At 63.1% G+C, this 23,270-nt stretch overlaps 8 protein-coding genes across 8 annotated transcripts; 3 read left to right on the plus strand and 5 right to left on the minus strand.

Annotated features, from left to right (window-relative positions):
• Nucleotides 1–28: 28 nt before the first annotated feature.
• Nucleotides 29–1,562, minus strand: Q8F55_003450 (uncharacterized protein; the record flags this gene model as incomplete). Its single annotated transcript, XM_069351993.1, has 2 exons — nt 29–171; nt 209–1,562. The coding sequence occupies 2 exons, from the start codon at nt 1,560–1,562 to the stop codon at nt 29–31; spliced, it is 1,497 nt and encodes a 498-aa protein (XP_069209411.1).
• A 365-nt stretch (nt 1,563–1,927) lies between these two features.
• On the minus strand, nt 1,928–4,239 carry MRS4 (Fe(2+) transporter; the record flags this gene model as incomplete). The annotated part of the gene is made up of 7 exons (XM_069351994.1): nt 1,928–1,980; nt 2,030–2,494; nt 2,542–2,863; nt 2,964–3,011; nt 3,165–3,401; nt 3,676–3,701; nt 4,203–4,239. The coding sequence occupies 7 exons, from the start codon at nt 4,237–4,239 to the stop codon at nt 1,928–1,930; spliced, it is 1,188 nt and encodes a 395-aa protein (XP_069209412.1).
• Nucleotides 4,240–4,797: 558 nt separating this feature from the next.
• Nucleotides 4,798–5,837, plus strand: FN3KRP (fructosamine 3 kinase; the record flags this gene model as incomplete). Its single annotated transcript, XM_069351995.1, has 4 exons — nt 4,798–5,300; nt 5,338–5,513; nt 5,594–5,697; nt 5,730–5,837. 4 exons carry the CDS (start codon nt 4,798–4,800, stop codon nt 5,835–5,837), a joined length of 891 nt encoding a protein of 296 aa, XP_069209413.1.
• A 416-nt stretch (nt 5,838–6,253) lies between these two features.
• ATP3 (atp3 gamma subunit of the F1 sector of mitochondrial F1F0 ATP synthase) lies at nt 6,254–7,452 on the minus strand (the record flags this gene model as incomplete). Its single annotated transcript, XM_069351996.1, has 4 exons — nt 6,254–6,915; nt 7,032–7,116; nt 7,167–7,203; nt 7,358–7,452. The coding sequence occupies 4 exons, from the start codon at nt 7,450–7,452 to the stop codon at nt 6,254–6,256; spliced, it is 879 nt and encodes a 292-aa protein (XP_069209414.1).
• Nucleotides 7,453–7,810: 358 nt separating this feature from the next.
• SUI3 (translation initiation factor eIF-2 beta subunit) lies at nt 7,811–9,376 on the plus strand (the record flags this gene model as incomplete). The annotated part of the gene is made up of 6 exons (XM_069351997.1): nt 7,811–7,841; nt 8,087–8,101; nt 8,161–8,513; nt 8,682–8,828; nt 8,876–9,164; nt 9,213–9,376. The coding sequence occupies 6 exons, from the start codon at nt 7,811–7,813 to the stop codon at nt 9,374–9,376; spliced, it is 999 nt and encodes a 332-aa protein (XP_069209415.1).
• Nucleotides 9,377–11,966: 2,590 nt separating this feature from the next.
• Q8F55_003455 (uncharacterized protein) lies at nt 11,967–12,592 on the plus strand (the record flags this gene model as incomplete). Its single annotated transcript, XM_069351998.1, has 2 exons — nt 11,967–12,408; nt 12,448–12,592. 2 exons carry the CDS (start codon nt 11,967–11,969, stop codon nt 12,579–12,581), a joined length of 576 nt encoding a protein of 191 aa, XP_069209416.1. The 3' UTR covers nt 12,582–12,592.
• Nucleotides 12,593–14,962: 2,370 nt separating this feature from the next.
• Q8F55_003456 (uncharacterized protein) lies at nt 14,963–18,366 on the minus strand (the record flags this gene model as incomplete). The annotated part of the gene is made up of 3 exons (XM_069351999.1): nt 14,963–16,718; nt 16,843–17,858; nt 18,097–18,366. The coding sequence occupies 3 exons, from the start codon at nt 18,364–18,366 to the stop codon at nt 14,963–14,965; spliced, it is 3,042 nt and encodes a 1,013-aa protein (XP_069209417.1).
• A 1,487-nt stretch (nt 18,367–19,853) lies between these two features.
• MRE11 (meiotic recombination) lies at nt 19,854–23,234 on the minus strand (the record flags this gene model as incomplete). The annotated part of the gene is made up of 19 exons (XM_069352000.1): nt 19,854–19,874; nt 19,959–19,995; nt 20,051–20,262; nt 20,374–20,464; nt 20,522–20,534; nt 20,566–20,629; nt 20,670–20,721; nt 20,762–20,781; nt 20,819–20,897; nt 20,942–21,173; nt 21,226–21,346; nt 21,399–21,491; nt 21,535–21,709; nt 21,745–21,930; nt 21,967–22,259; nt 22,297–22,393; nt 22,435–22,672; nt 23,087–23,121; nt 23,185–23,234. The coding sequence occupies 19 exons, from the start codon at nt 23,232–23,234 to the stop codon at nt 19,854–19,856; spliced, it is 2,109 nt and encodes a 702-aa protein (XP_069209418.1).
• Nucleotides 23,235–23,270: the final 36 nt, after the last annotated feature.

A 23,270-nucleotide genomic window follows, 5' to 3' on the forward strand; every position in this document is an offset into this window, starting at 1 on the left:
GGTTTTGTCTTTGCAGCCCAGCCCCCGCCTACTCGAGCACCGGCTGCGGCGGCTTGAACTGCCCGAACCCCTTGGCCTCGTACAGCAGGTCGGTGCGGATGACGAGCTTGCCGCCGCCGGCGCCGACGGCCGAGCCCTCGTGCAGCAGCGAGCCCATCGTGTCGCCGTGTGCTGCGGGGTCAGCTCTATTCGCCTTGCTTCGACTCACGGAAACACAGCACCGCGCCCTGGATCGGCCTCACGCTCGTCGCGTCCATCACGCCCATCTCGCTCGACGGAAGGAAGTACGTCGTGCTCCCCGTCCCCTCGGGGATGTCGCTGTTGAGGTACACCAGCAGCGTGTAGCGCGACCACAGCGGGTCGTCGGCCGGCTGCGAGTCGTGCAGGTACTCGCCCGTCTCGGACAGCCCGGCGGCGGGCCACGCGCCGTCAATGTGCGGCCGGTACAGCTGGTTCTCCGTGTACTGGTACACCCTGAAGCGCTTGTTGATTGCGCGGACGTGGCCGCCGCCGACGCCGTCGTGGATCTGCGCGTGCTGCGGCACAAAGTCCTTGATCTGGGCGTAGAAGTGGTCGTGGAACTGCTGGTCGGCGAGCCACACAAAGTTGCGCGCGAGGATCGACGTCTTCTGCAGCGCGCTCCCGTCGGCCGCCTGATCCTTCTCGAACCCGATAGCCGTCGCCGCCTGGATGATCTGGAGGCACTCGTCGGGCGTGAAGACATCCAGCACAATAAACGCCCCGGGAACACCCGGCACGTCCATCTTGCTCGGGCTCCTCCGCTTCTCCGTCGGCGTAAGCGCGATGGCGCCCGGCGCAGACGTATACACCGTCGAGTCGTACAGGTTCGGCGGGCGGCGGTCCGCCGCCAGCACCTTGTGGCACGCCGTGAAGCCTGGGTACGGGTTGGGCGCCTCTGCGCCGCCCCAGAGCGTGCCGTTCTGCATCTTGTCCCAGATGGAGATCTCGCCGTCGACCGGCTCGCGCGCGCGCCAGAACTTGGGGTTGCGCACGTGGTCGCTCGCCGTCGAGCTCTCGCCGGCCGACACGGCGCTGCCCGGAGCGCCGATGTTGGCGATGCGCAGGATCATGTCGAGGCAGCGCAGCGCCTCGGGGTCGCCCGGGCTGCCGTCGGCATTCGACGTCGCGTCGCACTCGCGCACCCAGCGCTGCAGCGCGCCGAGCTTGGGCGGCAGCCGGCGCGTGTACATCTCGAACAGGAGCACGAGCGCGTCGGTGAAGCGGTAGTCGCGGAGCGCGGCCGAGATCCGGCTCGTGAGCGACGTGCCGAGCGTCGCGCCCTCGGCAAGCACACGGTGCAGGTCGTACACGCTCCGCTTGAGGTCCTTCATCTCCTTGCCGGACAGCGCGGCCGGGTTCTCGGCCAGCGTGCGGAGAGTGAAGATTGTCGTCTCGAGCTCTTCGGGGAGGAAGAGGTCGTCCGAGGCCGAGGCGTCGGTCGGCGGCGTCGGCGCCTGCGCAGGGGCCGGGGCTGGCTTGGTGACCGCGCCGCCGTTGTTCAGGCGGCGCTTCTTCTTTGCTTGTTCCGAACGCTTGCCCATGGTGTGTGAGGTCGGGTTGCAAGAGTGCGTCGGCCAAAATTCATGACTTTGAGTGGCAAAGTGGGAGGACCGAGCTCGCCGAGACACGCGCACGGAAGTAAATCGGCCAGCCCCTCTTCGAGCCCCACACCACTCCGGAGCCTGCACATCTTCGTGCTTTGACTTGCATCTGCACAGTTACAAATACACTGATGATATTGGAAACTAGCCATGTCGTTGGTGCCTGGATGAATGATACGAGAACTAGAACTTTTGTTTACCGTGTAGGCGTCTAACACCTCTCGACCCCGTGGCTGGGCCTACTCGGCATTACCCTTGCGCCGGGGGAGCATCTATCTGTGAATCGAGTGCCCGTAGCTGCCGTGTTATGCGGGCGCGCCCGTCTCGGGCAGCTGGCCGCCTTGGCGGATGAGAACCTCTGCGTGGGTGTTAGCTGCTGTCGCTGGACAACACTCAGCTCGACTCACTGAAGAACTCGTAGCTCATCCACGAGATGGCCGTGCTGGGCGCCACGGTGAGGACACGGGGGACCATGCCTCGGCGCAGACCACGCAATCCGTCGCGCTCGACGATAATGCGCAGGGCCTCGCCCATGCCCTTGGCGTTGCGTATCCTCTCGTCTGTCGAGGAGCCGCGGGTTTGCAGCAGCGTCTTTGCGACGTCGAGGGGAGTGGTAACGGCGGCCGCGATACCTCCAGCGATACCGCCAGCAGTGACGTGGGTGATGGGCGAGTAGCTGCCGCTGGGGTTGAAGAGCGTCTTGAGCGATTCGTACACCGAAAACTGCACGGCGGTGAAGGGGACGGTCATGGTGAGGGTGGTGGGGTACGACACGTAGAACGCGGTCAGGCCCTCGGTGCGGTAGACCGTCTTTGCGCACTGCATGACGGAGCGGAAGGGCGAGCCCTGGATCTGCATGCGCTGCTTGATCACTGTGCGTGGTTAGCCCCGCACTCGCCTGTCGATCATGGGCACTCACCATCAAAGGGGTTCATCAAGGCGTCCGAGGTGATGGTGGCCGAGGCACCGGCAAGCGCCGTGGCCGCCACGCCCTTCATGCCCTCCTCGTGGCCGCCAGCGATCTCCCTCACAAACTCGTACATGCCAAAGTGAGCGGCATGTGCGGGACCGGCGCCAAGAATCACCGACGCGACACCACGCCAGAGCGAGCGGACGCCCTCGGTCATGGACGCGAGGCGCAGATGCTGCGTAAATGTCGTGACCGGTGCCCGTGCAGCGGCAGCAGCGGCGCCTTCGCCAGCGGCCTGGACAGAGACGGGTGCGAGGACCTGCATTCGGGTCTGAGGCGCGAAGTTAGCGAGTGGACAGGGATGCGGAAAAAATGGTTCCGCGTGCGTCACTCGGCATGCGCTCGGCAAGGCTGGGCAGGTGTCAACATACCTTGATCGAGTCGACGGGGAAGATGGCAGCGTGCTCCGAGATGCCAGCCTGGGAGAGTCAGTGGGTGACGAGCAAGGGCGGAACAGCGGAGTCGGCGGTGGTCGGGGGCTCCGTCGGGAGCGGGGCTAGTCGGCCATGTTCCAACCGGTGTGCACCCTCTCCGACACCACGACACCGCGCGTCAAAGGAGCGGCGACTCACCATGGCTCCTGCGACCATGTTTGTTCCCCAGCCATAGCCAAGGGGAAGACTCTCATAGTCGTGGTCGTCCTCCTCGAGCGCCTCGAGGGCCGAGTTATGTGTTTGCGTCGGAGCGTGGAGGTGGGTTACGCCGTGGGGGTGGACATGGAGCCGCGCATTGGTCGAGGAAGAGGTTGACGGAGCAGCCGAGTCTGTCATGGCTGCCGTCGAGAGGGATCCCACGATAACCTGAGACGGCTGGAGGGACATGTCAGTTGGTGGTGAGATGGAGCGGGGTTGGGGTGGTAGTGACGAGGGGTGATGAAAAGTCGGCGAGCGACGAGGACGAGGATGGAGCGAGGGGATAAAACCCGTGGGCTCTAGTAGGCGTAAAGGCTTTGCACAGTCTTTGCCGACCGATCAAGGCCGAGAGGGGTGGGGGGGGCACTGGCGCATGCGCCATGTCAGGCATGTCAAAGAGTTGAGTAGGAGACGTCGGCCGATCGGAGCAAGCTTCAGGTGAGTCACTTACCGGTGTGGGGGGAGGCGTGGTGCGGGCTGTGGTAATGGGTATGCTGTTGCCAGGCGAGTTACTGGCGTGCGAGTGATTGCTGTTGCTGCTGGATGCTGTTGTTGTCGCTTGTCGTCGCGGTATCGATGCGAGTCGCCGTGACCGAGAAAAGACGGAGAGGTGTGGGTTTGCTCGAGTTTCAGCGCTCTTTCGGTTAAGTTGGACAACTCGCGGCGGGCGGGCGGGCGGGTGACGATGCTGCCTGCCAGCCTGGGTGGACGACGGGATCAATTTTTTTCAGCGCGGGTCAACGGCGCTCTTCGGGCCAAACTGGTAAACTGTGATTCAGCAGCCAAGTTTTGACATCATTAGGAATACACCTCGGGTCGCACAAGACGGGCGGATTGGATTGGATTGTGCATGCATGACCCTAGCAGCGAGTCCCCCGACCCCGACGCCGACCTGCGAGTGCTTGCTTGCTCAAAGACGGCCGCCGGCGCGAACAAGGAGGGGCGAAGAGGCGAACGTGTTAGCAGCCGCCGGCTCACGTATCAGATAAGCCCAAGGCCACACCTCGCACGCCATCGAGCCATTCATTCATCGGCCTGCACACTTGGGTGTGTTTGATTGCCATCTACACTGTCGGGAATGCACACGCATGCATGCACACACTCAAGTACACTGCTATCAGATGGCACAGCGGCTCCACCGTCCAGTCCCCACTGTCCCGCCCGCCGCGGCTATGCCCGCAGCGGCGGCTTGGCCCACAAGTCGGCCGAAGCGTGGTTCGGAGGCGTCCGCCGGTGCGCATGTGTGCTTGTGCTTGTCCCGCCCGCATGTGGTGCTGCTGGCTGGCTCGCTGCCCGCTGGCTGGCCGCTGGCTGTCGTCGTCGCCTGCTAACCACGTTGGGCACCGGCCCGCCAGCCAAAGTCGCGCTCGCTTGGGTGGTTCCCCCCCGCGCCCGCCGGTGCCATTGTCATCATCGTCCGGACACCTACATATCTCGCGGCCTTCTCCGGTGGAGGCAGTCGCCACCCACTGCATGCACAACATCCTCCAACCATCAGCCCACCAGCCCTCGACAGCGACACTGGCGCTCGCTCGCTGACCCAGCACGCACAGCACGCCCGCCAGCGTACACCATGCCGCTGCACCCACTCCTTGCCGAGGCCTTCCGCTCAGCCAGCATCGACCCGCACACCCTCCCCCCCGCGTCTGGCAACATCATCCGCACCAGCACGGCCGCATACTTCGCCAAGACGGGCTCGGGCCCCACCGTTGCCCAGATGCGCGGCGAGGCGGCCTCCCTGCGCGCCATGGCGGCCTCCGCGCCCGCCGGCCTGGTGCCCGCAGTAATCGGGTACGCCGAGTCCGAGGGGGAGGCGGGCATGGTGAGCGCGTACGCTGAGGGGACGCGGGGGCCTGCCTTCCAGCGCCGCCTCGGCGAGGCGCTGGCGGCGATGCACTGCCCCGGCGAGAGTCAGCAGTACGGCTTCGAGCTGCCGACGCACTGCGGCGCGACGGCGCAGGACAACGCGTGGAACGGTAGCTGGGAGGCATTCTTCCGGGACCAGAGGCTGGGCGCCCTCGTCGCGCAGATACGTGATGCGCGGGTCTCCGCGCTGTGGGAGGAGCTCAAGGCCGGGTGCGTGTGGCCGAGGCTGAGCTGACGCCGGCGCCAGCGCGCTGCCCCTCCTCCTCCGCGACTTTCGGCCCCCGCCCCAGCCAGTCATACTGCACGGCGACCTGTGGTCGGGCAACGTGGCTGCCGGCGCTAAGGGGGAACCCGTCATCTTCGACCCGGCGAGCTACTACGGGCACGGGGAGGCGGATCTGGGCATCACGCGCATGTTTGGCGGTGAGTGAGGCGACCCGGGGGGGAGCGACGAGCCGGAGGGGAGCGAGCGAGCCGGAGGGGGAGCGACCCGCTCACAGCAGGCTTCACGCCCGCCTTCTACGACGCGTACCACGCCGCCCGGCCGCGCTCGGCGCCACACTACGAGCGCAGGCAGGAGCTGTACGAGCTCTACCACCACCTCAATGTGCGTTGTGCGCCGGGCAGGGCTGACGCCAGCACGCGCTCATGTTTGGCGGCGGGTACGTCGCGTCTGCGGTGCGGATTATGCGCGGGCTCGTGGCCTGGGCTGAGGGCGTGCGTGCCGAGGGAGAGGCGCGGGGATAGCACTGGCGCGGGGATAGCACTGGCACGCAGAGACGCTGGCTTGCTTGCTTCGCCGGGTCGTCGAGGCACAGGTCGCGGATCAAACTGTAAAGCTGTAGAAACGTAGAAAGAAAGTGCTCGATGGCGCAGCTGTTGATTAGTTGTATGAACAATGTCATGAGTGGGGGCAGCGCACACAGCAGCAGACATGTCGTCGCTCACGTCGATCACGTCGACTGCCTCGGAACAGGCACTAGGCCTCGAACGAGACTTGGGAGACACCTCGAACAGACTTGGGAGACACCTCGAACAAGACTTGGAGACTGACAACTGTGGCGCCACGGCCACTCCAATCACGTCAGCATGTGCCTCCCCCCCCCCCCGCTGTTTCTACGACGTGCATCTTATCATTTTTACCCCCAGCCAAGCACTTGTGCTTAGAGAGCCGAGGCACCAGTGATAATGTCGATGAGCTCGGTGGTAATGACGGCCTGGCGACCACGGTTGAACTGGAGCTGGAGCGAAGCCATCATGTCGTTGGCGTTGTTCGAGGCGTTCTCCATGGCAGTACGACGAGCCGAGATCTCGGCAGCGTGGCCCTCAACAAGGGCAGTGTAGATGCCGTTGGCGAGCGAGAACTCGGCGAGGTCGCTCGAGACGTCCTCCTCCATCTCGTACTGCTGGAATCCGGGCGAGTTGCGGAGAGCCTCGGCCGAGGTGAGGGTGACAGTGTTGGCCTCGTACGAGAGAGCCGAGATGTAGTGGTTGGAGATGATGCGGATCTCGTCGTAGTCGGGCGTGATCTTGAGGATCTCGTCGGCAATGGCCGAGGCCTCGGCGAAGGTGGGGACGTCCTTGCCAACACCAGCGAACGAGACCTTGATCTTGTCGGCAGCGAAACGGCCGAGCTGGGCCTTGGGCTTGTCACCGACAATGGCGAGCTCACCAGCCTGGGCAGCGAGGGCCTTCTTGGTGTAACGCGAGATCGAAGAGTGGATACCACCGCAAAGACCACCGTCCGACGAGATGGCGAGGTAGACAATCTTCTTGCCACCCTCGGCAGCGGCCTCCTCCTCGGCAGAGGTGTGGTTGTAGAGCTCTGCAGGGGTGTTAGGTTGTTTCTCGTGCGCGCGGTCGTCGACTCTGCCGGCAACGTCACACCCGCGGCGCGGCGTCGCGACATCGCCCCTCGTTCCATCCCCAACTCGTACGCACCGTTGTTGGCGGCACCGTACTTCTTGGCCTCCTTCATGGCCTTCTCAGCGCGGGTGAGCTTGGTCGAGGCGACGACCTTCATCGACTAGGAACAGTGTTAACATTGATCCGACTGACGCAACGTCGGCAACGAACCTTGGTGATCTTCTCGATGTTGCGGACCGACTTGAGACTGCGAGGTGGGTCAGTATGCATTCTGCTATGTGCCCAACGGTCCCAGCCATCATCGGACCCGGCGCCGGCGGGGAGTCGTCGACGGCGCCGAGTGCCGGAGGGTGATGACGGCCGGTTTAAAGGTTTGTCGGGAGCGAACGGCCTTCACGCACCGCTGGTCAATCTCCTTGAGGGTCGCCATGCCGGCCTGCTGCTGGCGGGCCACGCGGGCGACGTTGAGGGCGGGACGAACGCCACGGGTGAACATCTTTTGGAGGTGGGGAGGGGGGGTGAGGAGGGGGGAGAGAGTGGGGAGGTAGAGGTTGTAGGTGGTGATGAGATGGTTGGCGATGGGCGCGGCGGGCTCGCTGGCTGACGGACGGACACTGGCTGGCGGGCAGGCGGAGCCAACGAGGACCCAATGCCTGGCGATTCCGACCCGCCCCGTCAAGCTTGCTAGAGGTGACGCTCGCTGGGCGGCAGAGACGCTGGGCTGGGGGACAATTTGCTCCCGCCAACTCCAGCCAAGCAGAGACGCAGCTCTGGAGACGTCCTTGAAAACACCGATAACTCCGAGACCACCGTAGCGCCATTCCAGCTGTGGCATTTCCTGCCAGCGGAACCAAATGATGCTGATATTTCTCGAGTCCGTCTTTTGTGCGCCGCGTGCAGCAAGCAGTCAAGTCCGGTCGAGCGCGCGAGCCGCCCGTGAGCAGCTCCTACACCTCGACGTGGTCATCATCATCCTCTCCAACTCATCCTTGGTCATTGTATCGACGTAGACTCCACTACCCGACACTTCTGACGACAAAAACGGCTGGCAACGACCCAAAAAGCCGACCTACACCACCGACTCGACTCGACTCGGCCCCCTTAGACCCCCCTGCACGACCTTCCCCCAGCTCCAACACTCAAGAGTACGCTTCGACCTTCCTCGCCACCCACCGACAAGTAATCGCTAACATGACCCCCACAGTGGCCGACCCCGAGGTTGACCTTTTCGCCGGAATGAAGAAGAAGAAGAAAAAGGTTGCCGTTGTCGACGCTGAGGACGCCGCCCCCGTCGCTGCCGCCGACGAGGCCCCCGCTGCCCCCGCCAAGGCCGTCGAGGAGCCCGTCGCTGCTTCTTCGTCTACGCCCGAGCCCGCCGCCGACGCCGCGCCTGCCGAGGACGCTGGTGACCTGTTTGCGGACCTGAAGAAGAAGAAGAAAAAGAAAAAGGAGATCGCCCTCGACCTCGATGGAGCTGAGCCCGAGCCTTCTGCCGACGGCGATGTCCCCATCGTCAAGAAGAAGAAGAAAAAGCCCGCTGCCGACTTCGCCAAGGAGGTGAGTGTATGGTGCTGTGCTGGGTGGCAACAGCAGGAGCCGTAACGCGCGTTCACTGGCACATCGAGTTGTGCTGGTGGCGCGATCTTCTGCTCGGCTCGCTGTTGTTCCAACCCTTCCAGCACGCCCTTGCAGGCACCATACCGTTGCATTACTAACCATATCTAGCTCAACGAGCTTGATGCCGAGCGTGACGCCGATGCCGACGACAACTTTGGTGGCGACGATGTCTTCCAGGCTGGCGACGGCGAGTCGGCAGAGACTGGCGGTGTGGACGCCTGGGTTGCCGAGAACCGTGACCCTACGTACCCCGAGGTGAGTAGCTACCTTCACGTAGTACTGGCAGCTGCTAACCCACCCAGCTCCTGAAGCGCTTCTTCACCCTCCTCCACCTCAACAACCCCGAGCTCGCTGGCGAGAAGAGGAGGTACACGATTGTTCCCCCCCAGGTCGCCCGTGACGGTACAAAGAAGACTATGTTCGCCAACTTCGTCGACATCTGCCGTCGTATGCACCGTCAGCCCGAGCACGTCCTCGCCTTCCTGTACGCCGAATTGGGTACCCAGGGTTCGATGGACGGTTCCCAGCGTCTCATCCTCCGTGGTCGTTTCAACCAGAAGCAGATCGAGAACGTGCTGCGCAAGTACATTGGTGAGTAGGGCGTTGTTCAATGGATTGTAGCAGCGCTAACCCCACCAGTCGAGTACGTCACCTGCAAGATCTGCAAGTCGCCCGACACGCTCCTCGGCAAGGAGAACCGTCTGTACTTCCTCACCTGCGAGTCGTGCGGTTCCCGTCGGTCCGTCTCGGCCATCAAGGCCGGTTTCCTTGCCCAGGTGGGCAAGCGTCCCAAGGCCCCGTAAACGGCCAGTCGTCGTACACACATATGGAGGGTCGGTGCTGCGCCGCGCCGTGCCCACGAGAGGAGGACATCAGGCGCCGAGTGTATACTATGCATTTCTGCACAACACGGGCGGGGGTCGGTGCGCTGCGCGAGGCAAAGCGGGGCGGCGAGGCGTGTACAGGTTCGGCACAGGGCGACGTCAAGTCTTCGTTCGTCGAGACAGCATTCGGCGACAAAGCATTGGCGATTCCAACCTTGCCATGGCCGGGTCACTATCCACAAACACACACCCATCGCTAACCATACTTGGCTGACCACCTGATTCACCATGGCGAGGGCAGCACGTGGAACTGATACTGTGCATATGCACCTTGCCAACAGGCCCGACCAGGCCGGTCTTGGAGCCGCATCCTGCTGAACCTGTCCACGTCTTCTAAAGCCGACCCCCGACTCCCCAACTCGCCCATAGAGCGCATGCCCTACAGGGGAGCACGACACGCAGTAGCCTGGTACCACCGGCGCCAGGCAAACTCCCGCCGGCCTACCACGACAGCCCGGGCCAGCGCCACGACGAGACGCAGGGGTCTTGTCTCGTGGCACTTTGTCCGCTCGACTCGTGCCGAAGTGTCCGCCTACCTCCCCCCCAGTTGACACATGCATTCCCTCGGCCTGCCTGCACCGGACGTCGAGCGAGCTGCAGGGGTTGATGAGGGCTTGGAGCGGGTCGTGCGCCCAGCGGTCTGCTCGGGTGTGGCGAAGTCGCGTCCGGCCGGGGAAGTGCTTCCGAGTCACGGTGCGTTCTTGGACGCGGGGCACTGTGCCGAGGTGAGTCAGCTTACAAGCAATAGCGGGAGGGCGGGTGGCTGCCACGTGCAGTGTTGGAAGCGAGAGACAGGCTGTGGCGGGTCGGACGAGCCACTGCCGACCGCTTGTGCACGAAGTCGCGATAGAACTCGTCCGCGCTTTACCAAAAGGCGCAGACGGGATGTACATTTAGATTCTCGTGTATGGGATGCCCTTGATCATGATACCCGTTGGCGGAGTCGAGCGGCGGGGCGATGTGGCAGCGACCACACTCCTCGACACAAGTTGATTCTCGCTGCGCCACGAAGATGGTGAACGTGGGGGTTTCATCCTTCGATGCTACAGGGGACTACAAGGGAAGAAAAGGGGAGAGCACTACACGGTGAAGGTGGCCAGTGAAGGGGTGTATGTATGTACAGAGAATCAATTGCCTCAGTAGAGGGTACCCGGACGTGGATGAGCGCACGATACCTGTAGCATGCCCAGGCTATTCGTCTACTCCCAGCAAGCAAGCATCCTCTCTCGTCCCAGTAATCTTAGGAAAAGGCCTTCTGTACCCCACTTCCACGACATCGCTGGCAGAGTCATTGGGCTGTTTGCATCGGTGGCAGAGTTACTGGGTTGTTTAGAGCGGAATCTCATACAGTACCTTCATCAGACTGCCTTCGATCAGGCGTTCCCCCTTCCGAGCGGCCATGTCCACATCGTGCACCCCATGGCCACCATTACAAGAGCTAACGGGCCCACAAGTGAGGTCGTGGGCCTGCATTGCCACGTGACAAGTGGTATGTGCCATGCTCGACTGCTCAGCTTGTCAGCGCCTTCATGTGGCTCACAGCCCGCGATCGAGTCGGCGTATCCGCACCATGCGTGTCCACTCGCTTCACGTACCTTGGCAACGAGAATGGCTCAGCATCCCGAGTTCGAGACACATGAGACGGCACGGAGAGGCCTCACTCGCCCGCAAGCTCCTGTCTAGCATTCGAGGCGAGCTTCTCCAGAGCCCCCTCCCCTCGTCGCCGGCACCTATTGCGTCGTCCTAGTAGCCCTCGCCCCATCTCTACACACTATCACGACGTTAACGACCCATCCGGGCCGCACACGACACTACTCCGCGAGAGCGCAGTTCTCGGTGCCGCTCGCCCAGACTATACAAGTCGCTCGCTCCTGTCTCCTCGGCCGTCGCGTTCCCCGCTGGGCGGGAGGATCTCTGACTCGATGAGCGCGACGACCTCGTATTCTACGACAAGTGCCAGCGCACAGGCGAAGGACAGGCCTTCCTGCCCTCCTGCACCGAGGACGCGGTACGTACATACGCCGCTGCCCTCGGCCAATGACGACGAGGTCTTCCTTGTGTGCAAGTGGGACACGGACAGGTTCACCGACGCTGTCAACGGCTTCCGCTTCGCGTACAGGAAACAGCAGGTTATAGCAGGTCGGCGTGCTCAGTGGGCACTGCAGCGAGGCACCCGACTGGATCGTGGGCAACAGTGCGTTCGAGGGCAAGGACGGCTTCTATGGCGCCAACTCCATCGAATCCAAGCCCACGCGCCAGGTCAAGTGAGGGGCTGGACCGCGACAGTGTACGATAGACAGCAGGGCTTTGGATATCAGCTCCATCTATAGTGAGTCGACCTATGCATGGTCTGACACAGCAGCGCGTGCCGACGAGTGGGTTGACTCGGTTCGCCATACTCGTGGACGCGCTAGCCGATGTCACCACGCGGGTCCGATCTAATCACCCCGTCAACTATCTCTCCCTCCTCTCCACCACCCATCCACCAACAACACCAACAACACCGCACATGCCCCCAAGAAAGGCCAAGGCCCCCGCAACCAAACCGCTGCAGGGCACGACGACCGTCATCTGCGGCACGTTCGCCAAGCCGCACACGCTCGCGACGCTCACCGAGCGCGTGACGGCGCTCGGCGGGGCGACGCATCCGAGCGTCACAAAGGCGGTGACGCACGTCATCAGCTCCGAGTACTACTACAACGCGAACGGGGCCAAGGTGCGCCCGGCGCTCGGGAACCCGGGCGTCAAGATCGTGTCGTACGACTGGCTCGTTGAGGTCGAGAAGAAGGGCGAGCGGGTCGACGAGGCGCCGTTCCTGTACACCGCGCTGCCTGCTGCCCCTATGGGCGGGCTCGAGGCGCTCGAGGCGGTCAAGGAGGGGGGCAAGGGTGGCAAGAAGCGCGCGGCGGAGGACGGGGAGGCGAAGCCGAAGAAGGCGGCCAAGGCGGATGGTGAGTCGTTGCCAGGCCGGCGCTGACCCCGAGGCAAAGCGGCTGCATCCGCCAAGGCTAAGCCCGCGCCGAAGGCCGCGCCGGCCGCGAAGAGCAAGGCGGCGCCAAAGGCCAAGGCGGCACCCAAGGCGGCACCCAAGGCGGCACCCAAGGCGAAGGCCAAGGCGGCTTGAGTCGGCGTCGAGGGCCGCGCCTTGCGGTAGCTGGGGCGCCGGCCTCGCATGTCTCCCTCTCCTTCCATTGCTCGCCCGATCCTCAACGAGGGGATCAGTGGCGCTTGCTCTGCACTATGGGTCCATACTCGAGCGAGCCCTCTCCGCACCGCAGACGAAGAGCTGGCCGCTGCTGCCGAGTGTATGCACTGCATCGTTGTACCACCTCCACCGTCACCGGTTGACGAAGACGACTGCATGACGTACCGCGGCGTGCTGCCCGCGTGTCGCTCTCGTGGTCAGCCGCCACGTGAAGTCCACGAGTCAGCGGGCCGTCGGAAACCCCCGTACCGCCGGCGCCCACCGAGCGTACGCACTCTGCCCCTCCCCTCTGTATCACCCGCTGGCTGTCTCACTCACCCACTAGCACTAGCCATCAACCGAGGCTGCACTATTCTCCGCGCGCCAGCGTCCACTCGCAGCATGCATAACGGCCCGCCCACGGCGCCCGTGACTGACGCGTCTGCGCGGGGCGCGGTGGGGCACCCGCCCGCCCGCACCTGCGCACCCGCGCCGAGCTAGCGCGCCACATTGACGCCACCTGGCCCGACGGCCCACCGGGACGCGGGGCGGGTTTCATTTGCCCTCTTAACCTCTTGCTGGGTCTTGCTTGCCCACGCGAATGATGTGCGGTGGGCTACGCGTGGTGGGCTGCGTGCGAACCATTAACCCCAGCGGGGTTGGCCGTCGCGCTGTTGCACTTGCCCATGCGCCAGCGCACCGCGTGCTGCGCCATGCTTTATGCTGGGTCGACACGAGACACAGTTTCACAGGTTCATTTACGCGTGCCTGTGTGTGAGCGGCGCGCCACTGACCTGCTAGCGTGGATACACGGCGCGCGTACCCCGCTTGGCATTTGCGCGTGCTTGGGCTGTGCGACGGAGAAGCCTGCATGCGCCGGCCTCGGTCCCCCGTCGCACTCGGAATGGCCGAGAACGAGCGAGCGAGGCACGCGAGCCTTCGGTGCTCCCGAAGCGTGGTGCGCTAGCCTCATGTGGTGCGCTGCGCGGTGTGCCGCCGACGCGTCGCCTCGACCCCGCCGTTAGCTCCGCCCCGTTAGTTGCTCGCGTCGAAACAAGTAGTGCGCATGCTTGCTCCACCTCGGCGTGTTGGACAAGCGCGGCCTAGCTCGAGCCAGGCAAACAAGCTTTCATTTGGCCCCCTCGCTCGCAGAGTAGCAAGCCAGCCCGACGCCGCATCCCGAGGCAAGCGAGCGAGCTAGCCCCGGTGGTGGCGGTGACAACCCTAGTCTGCGTGCCGGCTCGGCCAGGCACTCGGCCCCTCCTACTCCACCAGCCAGCGCCTCACAACAGCTAATTGACCCACATGCCACATGCCAGCTGTCGTGTACTACTCGTGCTACTAGCTACTCGTGCACTTCGACCTCCGCCCGCGCTCGCCGCGTCCGACTCGTCGTCGCAGCGATTCGTCATCAGGAACAGGAACGCGGCCTCCCAGCTCGCCCCCAGCCCACAATCCAGGCGGGCGTACGGCATAGGTCCCCAGCGTGTCGCCCGGCGAGATCTGCACCGCCCGTCTAGGGCAGTAGCATTAGAGTTGGGGGATGCGCATGCGCACGTCGACAAGTCCTCAGCCTTCCCCTGCCGAGAGGGTTACGGCAGAGAGCGGACAAGGTTTTCGGCTTTATGTCAGCGGTTGCGCTGTCGTTTCGGTTTCGATGTCCCCATACGTACAGGCACACGAGTACAGGCGACCATCCGCAATCCGACCGCAGGCACAGGGGTGCTCCTTGCATTGGACACATGCCACGGCCAGGAGTCGTGGCACGAGTCGCCGCACGGGCGGCGTGCTGGAGAAAAAATTGTTGGAGGGGGGGGGTCGAGGTGTTTGGCGAGGTCGTGGCGCTTGTTCGAGGCGAGGCGTTCTGGCGAGACTCTGCGCAGCGTCGTCGTCCCCCCGTTTGTGGAGCTGGGGGGGAGCGATTAGGATGGGCGAGGGCGACGAGTGGCGACACCGCGACGCTGCGACGGACGCTCGCACACGCACCGTTTCATGTGGCACTTCAGGTCGACCGAGCCAAAAGCCTGCTCACGCCCCGGTCTGACCCAGTACGCTCTCTCGGTTCTCTATGCTTGAAGCTTGTAGCAAGTCGGGTCGTTTCATTTTGTGCGGCTGCAGCGTGCTCTTGGCCAGACCTCTTGACCCGAGGCCCCCGCATGACGAGAACCCGTCGGCAGCTGTCGCGACTGTTCCATAAGAGTTGTGGCATAAGCCCCGGCCCCTTCCCCGTAGAAAAAACGAACGATGCATTCCAACAAGAACCTCTAATGACGCACAGTAATACAAGTTTTATGGCAATGGTAACAAACAAAAGGAGTACACTACGCGGCGACGACCTGAGGACGCTGTCCAGCAGGGTGCTCGGGCACCTGGGGGAAGTCGGCAGTAACGTTGAAGAGGCACGGGCTCTCAGTGTCGCCCTCGTTGGGGATCACGGGGCGGTTGTACTTGGGCTGCCCGGCGACGCTGCGGCGGCTCGAGCGCGTGCCCATGTCCTCGGAAGACCCGACGGTCGAAGAGACAATGCTCGAGGGCGCAGCGTTGGCGCGCGTGTTGGCCTCGGTGCGCGCGTCCTGCTTCAGGTCGTTGCGCGGGCGCGAGCGGAACGCCTTTGAAATCTTGAGAAGAAAGGACGAACGGTTGCGCTTGGGAGAGAGGTTGAGGTTGGAGCCGTTGCCGATCCCTCCAGAGCCAGAGGCGTAGACCGTGAGCGGGCGCGACTCCTTGGGGAAGTCGGCGACGATGGGCTTGTGCTCGAGGCCCGCAGCAAAGGAAGACTTGGCGGGGACGGGCACAGGCTCGTCGAGCTCGCGGAGGCCGCCGCCCGAAGTCTGCTTCTGGACAGTCTTCATCGCGGAACGCGACGGCGTGGGCGAGGGGTTGAAGCGGGGCTCGGCGCCGTCAGCCATCGTCGGCGTCGCAGCCTGCGACCCGGCGTCGGTGCGAATGTCGTGCGAGGGCTCCGACCCTGACGATCCGTTGTCCTGCTGCTTCGACGACGAGGCAAGGGGAGGGACGGGCGCGGCAAAGTCGATGAGAAGGCTCTGCGACGTGGCCATGCTGGCCGGGGTCTGGAGGCCGACCCACGACCACTCCTCGCCACGGACCCAAGCGGGGGCGTCGTCGAAGCGCGGGCTCTCCTCCTCGTCGGCCTGGGTGATCATGCGGTGGTGGACATAGCGAGTGGGGGTGCCATCGGCCTTGACCTTGCGCACAAACTTGATGCGGCGGGTGTGGTAGCGCTGCGAGCGGATAGGGTGGAACGAGTCGAGCAGCATCTGCGACAGCTCCTCGTGGCGGTAGTGCACGAGGGGAATGTGCGTGTCGAGAGTGTAGCGGCGGCGCTTGTTGTCACACAGGCGGTCCACGAGGGTCGGGGTGTGGGCAGGGGCGCCGTTCCAGCCAGTGACGGGCTGAGTCCAGGGCGCCGCGGCGAACTGCGACGTGCCAAAGGCGGTGGAAGGAGCAGCGGCGAGGTTGCGGACAAAGTCGACAATGAGGACCTCGGCCTGCTGCGATGCAATGTCGCGGCCGCCGATGACGACGTCGACAAGGCCGAGCTCACGGGCGCGGACGGCCGACAGAGGCAGCATGTCCTTGACGAGGTGGGTCGCGACCGAGCGGCCACAGCGCTCGACGTACGAGTAGAGGTGGAACTCCGATCCGTGGAGACCCATCGCGCGGTATGCAGGGTTCAGGACAACGCTGCCAGCCGAGACAACGACGTCACAGGCGGCGGCGAGGGCAACACCACCGGCGGCAGCGTTGCCTCGAACACAGGCCACGGTCGTGATGCCGCGCTCAGTGAGCGACGGTGTGCCAGCAAGGAATTCCGATCGGGGCATGCTGGAGAGGTCACCGGCGAGGAACTCGACGACATCGTCAATGGCATTGATGTTGGCCCAGGTCTCGCGGCCGGGGTGCTCGGCGCTCTCGATAATGTTGAGCGCGACACCGTTCGAGAAGTACTGGCCACCCATGAGCGCAAGCACCTTGACGTTGCCGCGTGCAGGGTCGGTGGCCCACTGGAGTGCAGCAACGAGATGCTCGCATCCGGTGGTGGAGAAGGCTCCGTTGCTGGTAGCGCGTCAGTTTGCCGTAATAGGGGTCACGCCAAAGTGCGATCGGGCGCGGGTGCGCGGGCGGGTTGTCGATTCGCGTCGTATTCGCCGCTTCCCCGATCGCACGAAAACCAACTCACTAGAAGTCCCAGTAGACCAGCTGGACAAGGCCATCACCTCCGGGGATCGTACGCACAAACACCTGCTGCCAAGTGCCAGGGACTTCCTGGAAGTCGTGGATCGGCCACTCGGGCACACCGTCGAGACGCGAGGCCTCGCCGGCGGCAACGAGTGCCTCAGCCATGGGCACCTTTGCACTCAGCGCCGCGCTCGCCGCGGCCTTGGGGAGACGGCCGTGCGTGAACCACACAGCGACACCGCAGCCGTAGGAGCAGGCCTTGCCGTGGCCGCAGTCGGCAGTCTTGAACAAGACGGCGCCGGAGCGCGTGGCAATCGCCCGACCAGCGGGGATCGCGTCAAAGTTGTCGTGCCCGGTAGCCTGGATCAGCTGAGACGGAATGTCTGCGGCCCTGAGGTGAATGTGGGCGTCGTACGCAAACATGAACGACTTGGCCGTCTTGAGGGTACCACCGGGCTGCGAGTCACCGCAGTTGATGATGCGGGCGACATCGGCCGCGGTGTGAAGGGTGAGGTCGGGGCGACGCTGGCCCGGCTTGATCTGGGGACGCTCGTTGAGGGGACCGCCCATGAACGGCTGGTTGTACGACACGCATTGCTGGGCCCATGTAGGGTCGACCTTGACACCGATACGCGCGCCGCGGTGCGTGGGGTCGTTGAGCTTTGCGTATGCTTGCTGGATACGGCCAAGGGCGACAGTGATGGAGCGGATGGTTGCGTTAGTAACCGGACCCTGATAGAGCGAAGACTTTGTCGTGCGTGCAACGTCGTTGAGGGGGAACTGGTCCCAAGCCCAGACGGGACCGCCGTCCATGGTGTGGTCTGCCTGGAGGACAGTGACACCCCAGTGGGAGCGCTGGCGCTCGCTGATGGGCTTGGAGCGGTCGGTAGGAGCCTGGAGGGCGGGGAGGGCAGTGGTGGCGTCGGCGTCGTAGCCGCGGTCTCCCATGATAGCCCAGTCGATTGCAGCCGGTCCAGCGTCGCCGGGAGGTCCAGGGTGGACGATAAGGGTGACGACCTGAGCAGGGTGTCAGCAACTTCCCCAAGGCCGGCCAGAGACTTGATCTAGCAAGTAATCAAGCTGCGCGCGAGCCGCGACCCCCAAGCCGCAAGCCGCAAAGCAAACCGCGAGATCTAGCAGGCGGGGCCCTGGTGTTTTGACCTGCGGCGCGGCACGGCATGGCGGGCGCGCTGCCTGCGCGAATGCGCCGAATGCATGGTCGCCGCTAGGCCACGATGCAGGGTTTCACACTTACGTTTTCCCAAATCACGTCGGGGACCTTCTTTGTGAGGAAGGGGCAGAGCACGACGTGTGGAGAGTGGGCCAGGACGGCACTGATCATGCTCTCGTCGGTGAGTGCGAGCTCGGTCGACACCTTCTCGCAGCCCAGGTCGCTCAGATAGGTCATGACGCGCTGGGTGAGCGAGTTGGCGGCCGAGACGAGCAGGAGGATGCGCCACTTGCGCACGTCCTCTGGGATGGGTGGCAGCTCGGCGAGCGAGCGCGCAAGAGCAGGCATGCTCATGGTGGTGAGGGGAGGGGGTAGGGTGGTGAAGAGGGTGTAGTCAAAAGGAGTGTGATGTAGAAGCAGATGCAATGAGATGCTGCTGCTTGCTTGCTGCTTTGTACGTGACGGCGGCGGCGGCTGCGGCTGCGGTGCTGTACGGTGCGTTATGCGGCGGCGACTGGGAACAAAGGGGTCCGTTGGCGCCAAGGGGGTGGGTATGCACAGTGGTCGAGGTCGAGTGCGCGCGGGGACTGGCGAGGCAAGGACGCAGTCGTTTGAATCGGCAACAGTATCAATTGACAAGATGCACACTAGCGCGCTGTAGAGAACAGAACAGTGTCAGCTGGCGTGTCCTATTCAATGTTATTGATCAGAAGTGATCTGTTTCAAGATGGTGGTGGGGTGGTGGTGGGGGTGAGTGGGGGTGGTGGTGGGGACGTGGGTGGGTGGTGGCACGGTGGTGGTGGTGGTGGGCCACTTGCAACCAGTGCTGACGGGGGGCGCAGTGTCGCTCCGATCCTCGTCGTCGTCGTTACTCACGTCGAGGTGGTCTCCAAGGATACAGTGGGCGAGGGGCCGTCAAGGATGAGAGAGTGGGAGGGGAGGTGGTCGAGGCGTGGAGCCGTGGGTATGGGTGGGGACTAGTCGAGCTTGTGCCAGTAGTCTTATAATAACAAGGTGGCCCCCCCAGCTCGTCGTGCTCGGTCAGAGGATTTACGAGGTGCGCTCGCGGGCGGGGTTCACGCAGGCAGTGTGGCGTGGGTGCCGTTGCGTACGTGCCGTGCCGCGCTGATCACGGCTGTCTAGCATGGTCCTGTCTCGTCCCGCCCCACCAACCACCGACGTCGGAGGCGGCGCCAGAGGCGGCTCATGCGGCTGTTACGTCTGCCCCGCTTTGCCAGCGGGGTCTCTGTGGCTCGCTTTTGTGGGCCGGCGGGCTGGCGCGCGGGCTCGCGGGCTCGCAGGCTGGCTGCATGGCTGACTGACTTTCCGGCGCGGCGCGCGGCGCGCGGCTCGCACGCACGCGGCGGCTAATGGTCTCATGGCCAGGTCGTCGGGTGCGGCCTCCTGGCCTGCTGGCATGGCATGAGCGACGCCAGTTGCTCAGTCGTCGTCGTGCGGGAGGGCAGGGTCTCACTCCGGGTCGCGCCTCCGGGAGACGGTGCGTTGTGCAGAATGACATACGCCGGCCGCAATGTTCATGCCGCAGTCCAAACGACCCCGACCGATTACGGCTGCGCCAGAAAAAGCGCCTAAGGGTCGCTCACATACCACTCCCCCTCCAACACGTCAACACGCCCATTCTATGGGCGTTACCAAATGATCGGGCTTGCCGGCCCAGGGCCAGCCCGGAAACAGGGTGAGGCTTGAGAGCCACGGCTACACGCTGCCAGGGACACCATACATTTTTCAACACGGAGTCGGACGCGCACCCCGGGGAAGCCAGCGGGTACCGACGGGAGGTGGAACACCTCATACACAATAGGGTTTAGGCCAGTTCAATTCTAATCACTGTCGCTCTCCACCTGCGGGTGTCAGTTAGTGAACGCCTCTTCTGCCCGGAACACGGCCGGCGATTTTTCCTGTTTCCAGCCAGCCGAGTGACGCACCAGTCGAGCACCTTTGGCACCTGAAGCCTTGCTGAAGCTGATTCGTGTTGTTAGGGCACTGGAAGGGATCTAAGCAACAAGGTTGGGCTTACGAGAGCTGGGTCTGCCGTTGCGGCCGATTCGCGGCCCCGGACGCCTTGGTAGCCCTAGCAGAGGTGGACGCCTTCTTTGCGGTACCTGCAACCGCCGTTTTAGGTGCCGCCTTGCCGCGGCTCTTTGCAGGTGCCTTCGGAGGTGGCGACGGAGGCTCGTCTGACATGTACTGGGGGTCATCATCGTCGTCGTCATCGGAGGCAGGCGTAAACTGTTTTGAGTTTGAGGTCGCAGGGACATGTGGTCAGCTCTTATGCTCTCCTCCCACGCAGATCCCCAACCGCCATTGAACAGCCCCCCAACCCCTCCGTTTTGAACTTACAAGAGCTGGTTGACCCTTGGACCTCGCAGCACGCGGCCGAGTGGCGCCGTTCCTCGCAGGCACTCGGACCTGGTCGTCAGAGTCTTCCATCCTGCCGTTATCAGCTTCGGTCTCAAGCATGCCGCTCCAAAAAAATACATGTACCCACATGCTGTCCTCGGCTGCGAACCGATGTCAGCTTGGACAACCAACCTTGGCCGCAGTCCTTACCCATGCTGTCGTTGTCTGAAGCCTGAGCACGGCCTTTGCCCTTCGTCTAGGGAGGTTTCAGCCCAAACTGAAAGTCCACGCCTTACCTTCTTGGTCTTGTCCGCTCGCACAGGTTGGTCGGGAAGATGAGACGCCACACTAAGGCCGAAGTCAGTCCCCGACCTGGACCCTCACGTACGTTTCCTTCGCATTCGCCATCTGCCAGTCAGCAACGCAACACAGCCTGGCCACTCACGTGCTCCTCAACGTTCTCCTCTTCGACATCCCGGCTGCGCATCTCTGTGCCGACATCCTTGAGAGTTTCTTTCACAAAGCTGCGCTTGTCAGTGACTGCCCCAAGTGGCGTCGAGACACCCACTCCTTGATGGCGTCCTTGTCATCCTTGTCCACAAAGCGCATGACCGCATCCTCAAGGCCATCCTCGATGAGGACGTCCAGGCTTTGTGCCTTCAGGTACTGCCGTACCAGGTTGGCCATGCGGACCTTCGCCAAACGGTCGCTCGTTGTCATGGCAGCCATGCCGTCGTCGTCTTCGTCGCCGTCACTGAACGCATCATCGCCCTCAGGAACATCGGGTCGGTTGGCAGCCTCTGCCGCGTAGGATCAGTTTCACTGGACAGGCCCGTGCTCCTAGGGACGTACTTTTCTCCGTCTTCTTCCTGCGATAGTACTGGAGCACATCGCGTGGGTTGGCGACCCGGCCAATGAAATCTTGTCCAAACCGGACAGGGTTTGTCATTTCCTTCACCTCCGACGTTTCGACCTTGATGGGTGTGAGCGACAGGGCGAGGCACTGAGGAGCCGCGCCCACGTACCTTGAGACGAATCAATGGTAGCATCATATCCTCATGAGCCGCATCGTGGGTTTCATCCCACTTGCTGCGTGCGGTTCGAATTAAATCCTCGACCTGCCGATGTCAGCCACTCAACTCTTCGCTGTTTTACACCTACCCTTTCACGCAAGAAGGCCGAAATTGTGTCCTTGTCGTCAAGGTTGATCTTGGAATCCGGTTTGGCTGCCTCATCGGCGAGCACAACCTCATCAAGTTCGAATGGCCGAACAGTCTTGAGCGGATACGACGCAATCTGGAACTGGCTGCCTTGCACCGACAATATGCCAACGTGTCTAGAGTCAGCGAGGTATCACTTCCTAGCACCTACTTTGGCAACGCTTCTCCAGGGGCTAGGCTTGTTGCGACCGAACTGCCGGGCTGGGTGATGAAGTACCCCTTGCCTTCGACTTCCTCCGGGGTGATGCGACAGTCGTGCTCATGTCCCCAGACGACAAGTTTGATCGAGTCGTCAAACATGCCTTCGGGCACATACTGCTGGGGCCCGTGTTTGACACTTGCAAGTCAGCGACTGCTTCCCCTCACGACCTACCGGTTTTGATGAACCAGGAGGATGTTGAACCAGTCGTCTTCCGCAATCTCACCGCCTTCGGGCATGTACATCTTGACACGGTTTGAGCGAAGCTCATAGTGCATGCGCTGGTCCTTGACGTTGCCAACACCGTAGAGAGCCAGGTGCGTGTCACCTTTGCGGAGAAGGATAGGGCGGATCTTGATGCCCTTGTCCTCCGCTTCATTGGTCTCGTCCGCCGAGAGGTCGACCTTGCCGAAGTAGTTGAGGACGCCAGACACCGACAGGACATCGAGGGCGCAGAGTGCTCCTTCCTGCACAGTTCAGGATTACTCATCAGTTTCAACTCACTGGTCCAGTGCCCTGGGGGTCGTCGTGGTTGCCGTGAATAGAGAAGACAGGGATGGCAATGTTGAGGTTGGGGTCCTCGTAGTTGACAGCCGGGAAGCTGAGGAGCGGGTCAGAGTTTGGCACTCTCGAGAGACTCACGAGAAACCAGGCGTCGAGCCGTCCATGGGGTCGCTGAGAAGCTCAAACGAGATCGGCTTGTCGCCCAAGGTGTACTGTCGCAGCAGGGCGATAGTCTGGTGCATGCATGTTCGACTTGGCTTGTTCTCGTGGAAAAGGTCGCCGGCAAGGAGGATAAAGTCGACTTGTTCCTCGACAGCCAGCTGGAGGATCTCGCGGAAGGTGTTGATAGCGTCTTGTCCACGGATAGGGTCCTTCTCTGCGTAACCTATATGGTTGTCCGTAGCGAGCATGATGCGGAAACAGCTGTGAGTCGAGTCAGCGTTGGCCGGGGGAAGGCGAGCGGTCGACCGCTGTGGAGGGAAGGCGGGGTGGGGTGTGGAGGGAGCATGGCGGATACCAAGGTAGAAGAGCAGCTCCGGGGGAGCTGACGCGACCACAGATCCACAGACACCACCTCGTCGATGATCCGTTGGTAGCTGGGTCGCTTGATGAACGCGCCCCAAGTCAGACGCGGAGGGAATGGTCGAGGGAAGGCAGTGCGCTCGTGACACTGGGCACGAAGAGCGAGCGCCACAGAGCAGGAGCTCGCAAGTCAACTCACTTGTCTTCATCTACAGCGGAGATGGAGTCAGCTTGCAGGCCCTCCCACTGGCGTCGTCGTCTTCCTCACCAGGTTGATCGATACTGGGTGCGGCTTCTGCAACGCTGTGGAGGGGTGGTCAGGTCATGAACAGACGTGAGGTGCGCATTGCGGCGCCGGCTCCCCACCTGAACCCTCGTGCCCGTGATGGGCTTGGTGTTGGCTGCTGCTGTGACATTGTGGTGGGCGAGGAAGAGAGTTGCTCTGGTTACCA

Source organism: Vanrija albida (assembly GCF_041260175.1).
Source record: "Vanrija albida strain AlHP1 chromosome Unknown contig_3, whole genome shotgun sequence".
Classification (NCBI taxonomy): domain Eukaryota; kingdom Fungi; phylum Basidiomycota; class Tremellomycetes; order Trichosporonales; family Trichosporonaceae; genus Vanrija; species Vanrija albida.